This window comes from Sinocyclocheilus rhinocerous, unplaced genomic scaffold (assembly GCF_001515625.1).
Source record: "Sinocyclocheilus rhinocerous isolate Xijiao unplaced genomic scaffold, SAMN03320098_v1.1 scaffold528, whole genome shotgun sequence".
Classification (NCBI taxonomy): Eukaryota; Metazoa; Chordata; class Actinopteri; order Cypriniformes; family Cyprinidae; genus Sinocyclocheilus; species Sinocyclocheilus rhinocerous.
In genome coordinates this window covers 708,025-710,226 of record NW_015634004.1, presented here as the reverse complement: position 1 = coordinate 710,226, position 2,202 = coordinate 708,025, and the positions used below count along the sequence as shown (strand labels likewise).

Genomic DNA, 2,202 nt, shown 5'->3' with positions numbered 1-2,202 from the left:
GAAAAATAATGTGTTTTTCGAACAACCTAGTATGAGAGCCTGTTCTAGTACACCTCCAAAATCAAGACTTTGTAAAAGACTTTGTAAAAGAGCATAATAGGACCCCTTTAACAAAATGAATAAAAATACACCATGCGATAGGCCTAATATAAAATAAATAACTTACACAAAGTTTAAATATATATATATATATATATATATATAAATAAGAAACATAATTATTATTATTATTAATTCAGTTTTATTTCAATTACTCAAAAAGATTTAGTTTTAGTTTTAACAGTAATAAACATGTACAAATGTAATTATGGAAGTTGAAATTGACCACCAAACCAACAATATTACCACAATCCATTCTTTCAAATCTGGCAATTTTATCTTTTTCTCTTTATCTTGTATAGCTTGTATCCTGATTATTGCTGCTTTTGATTATATTGAATGTGTTTGTCTTTGTTCTCCAGGAGGAACATGGCACCGTTTGGAGTGAAGGTTTTGTGCATTGAACCTGGATTCTTCAAAACAAGCATTACTGACTCCACTGTCTTTGAGAGCCATTTGCAGAGATTATGGGAAAAGTTGCCTCAGGAGGTCAAGGATGAGTACGGCAGTGATTTCATAGACAAAAGTGAGTTCAAATCCAATAACCGGTTTCAAATACATGTCACACTCCCAAACTGTTTGCAGAACTAGTTCTGAAAGCTAATATACATTCCTGATGTCCCTATGGTTGTGTTTGCAGCGATGCTGGTGGTTAAGGAGAAGTTTGAGAAGATGTTGGATCCAGATCTGATGAAGGTGGTGAGCTGTATGGAGCATGCTGTGGCTGCGGTCCATCCTCGGACCAGATATTCTCCAGGCTGGGATGCCAAGTTCATCTGGCTGCCTCTCTCCTACATGCCAACCTTCATCTCGGATGCTTTCGTCTTAAAAGATGCTGTTAAACCAAAAGTGTCAGTTCTGTAAGCATAAAATGCAGTCATGCTATGCGTATGGATGGAATAAACCATTTTTTCCACTTTTGGGGGGATGTATGGTTAGTATGAGCAAAATTAAATATTTTCTTATTTGAACGAAAATTACATTTAAACTCAATCTATTGTTCTACGGCATTTAGATTGTAGAAATAAATTTCATATAGATAATCTTGACTTTAACATCTTTATGCATTATTTTGAACTCAAGGCCCACTCATTTCCAAACGCGAAAATTACATTTAAACTCAATCTATTGTTCTACGGCATTTAGATTGTAGAAATAAATTTCATATAGATAATCTTGACTTTAACATCTTTGCATTATTTTGAACTCAAGGCCCACTCATTTCCAAACACGGACATTGCAAAAACTAATTAAAGGCATTTTCAAGCAAACAGCGTGCACAAAATATTTGTGTGAATATTGAATTGAAATGGTGAATTGTGAAATATTTTCTTACTTTTACAGCATTTCAAACTTTCCCATGCAGTACGCATGAAAAGTTTGGTTCCAAAACGCTATAAATCCATTTTGATTAATTTGAGTAAAAATGTTTTCTTTACCAAGAAAGTGGCAAGATGAAAACCACTATTTTCTGTTTCAAACTTTCACATAGCATCTTTAGGTTATAATAACATAAAAAATTCAAATCCAGATTTTGATTTTCAAAGATTTATTATAAAATTGTATTCTTTTTTGTATTCTTTTTGTTTCAAAATGCAATAAATCCATTGAATCAATATAAAAGTTATTTTTCATATTGAAACTGTTAAAAATACACAACATAGTAAGTTGATCCACATATGACAGCCTCTGAACTTGGTCAATACTAATCTTATATGCAGGCACTGGACTAAAAATACATTCAATCAGTCATAGCTCCAAAAAGAATTCAACGGGTCATCTTGTTAATGCTATAAATTAATTACAACAATAAAAGAAAATTTCATCATGAACATACATGAACAACAATATCACATTAAACCACAGAAATTCCAAAATGACATTTCCCTTACATTCAACTTCCAAAAGTCCATTCATCTTTGCCACGTTACATTCATTTAGTTGACTAGTGCTATACGGTGTATTAACAAAAACATTAATGGCATAAATAAAAACACTTATACTGACAAGCTACGCAATATCGCGTTTATAATCGAATGCGACTCATCCAATATCGCGTTCATAATCGAATGCGACTCATCTGCGATTATAAACGCGATATAG

The 2,202-nt window shown here is 32.5% G+C and overlaps 1 protein-coding gene across 2 annotated transcripts in view; it reads left to right on the top strand.

Annotated features, from left to right (window-relative positions):
- Positions 1–1,015, top strand: part of dhrs9 (dehydrogenase/reductase (SDR family) member 9) — a 5,709-nt gene extending 4,694 nt beyond the window's left edge. For both annotated transcript variants that reach the window (XM_016558649.1, XM_016558648.1), the window contains 2 exons: positions 462–625; positions 740–1,015. In XM_016558649.1, the coding sequence (XP_016414135.1) occupies positions 462–625; positions 740–963 (388 nt within the window). In that variant the 3' untranslated portion in view covers positions 964–1,015. The remainder of the gene's footprint in view (positions 1–461; positions 626–739) is intronic.
- Positions 1,016–2,202: the final 1,187 nt, after the last annotated feature.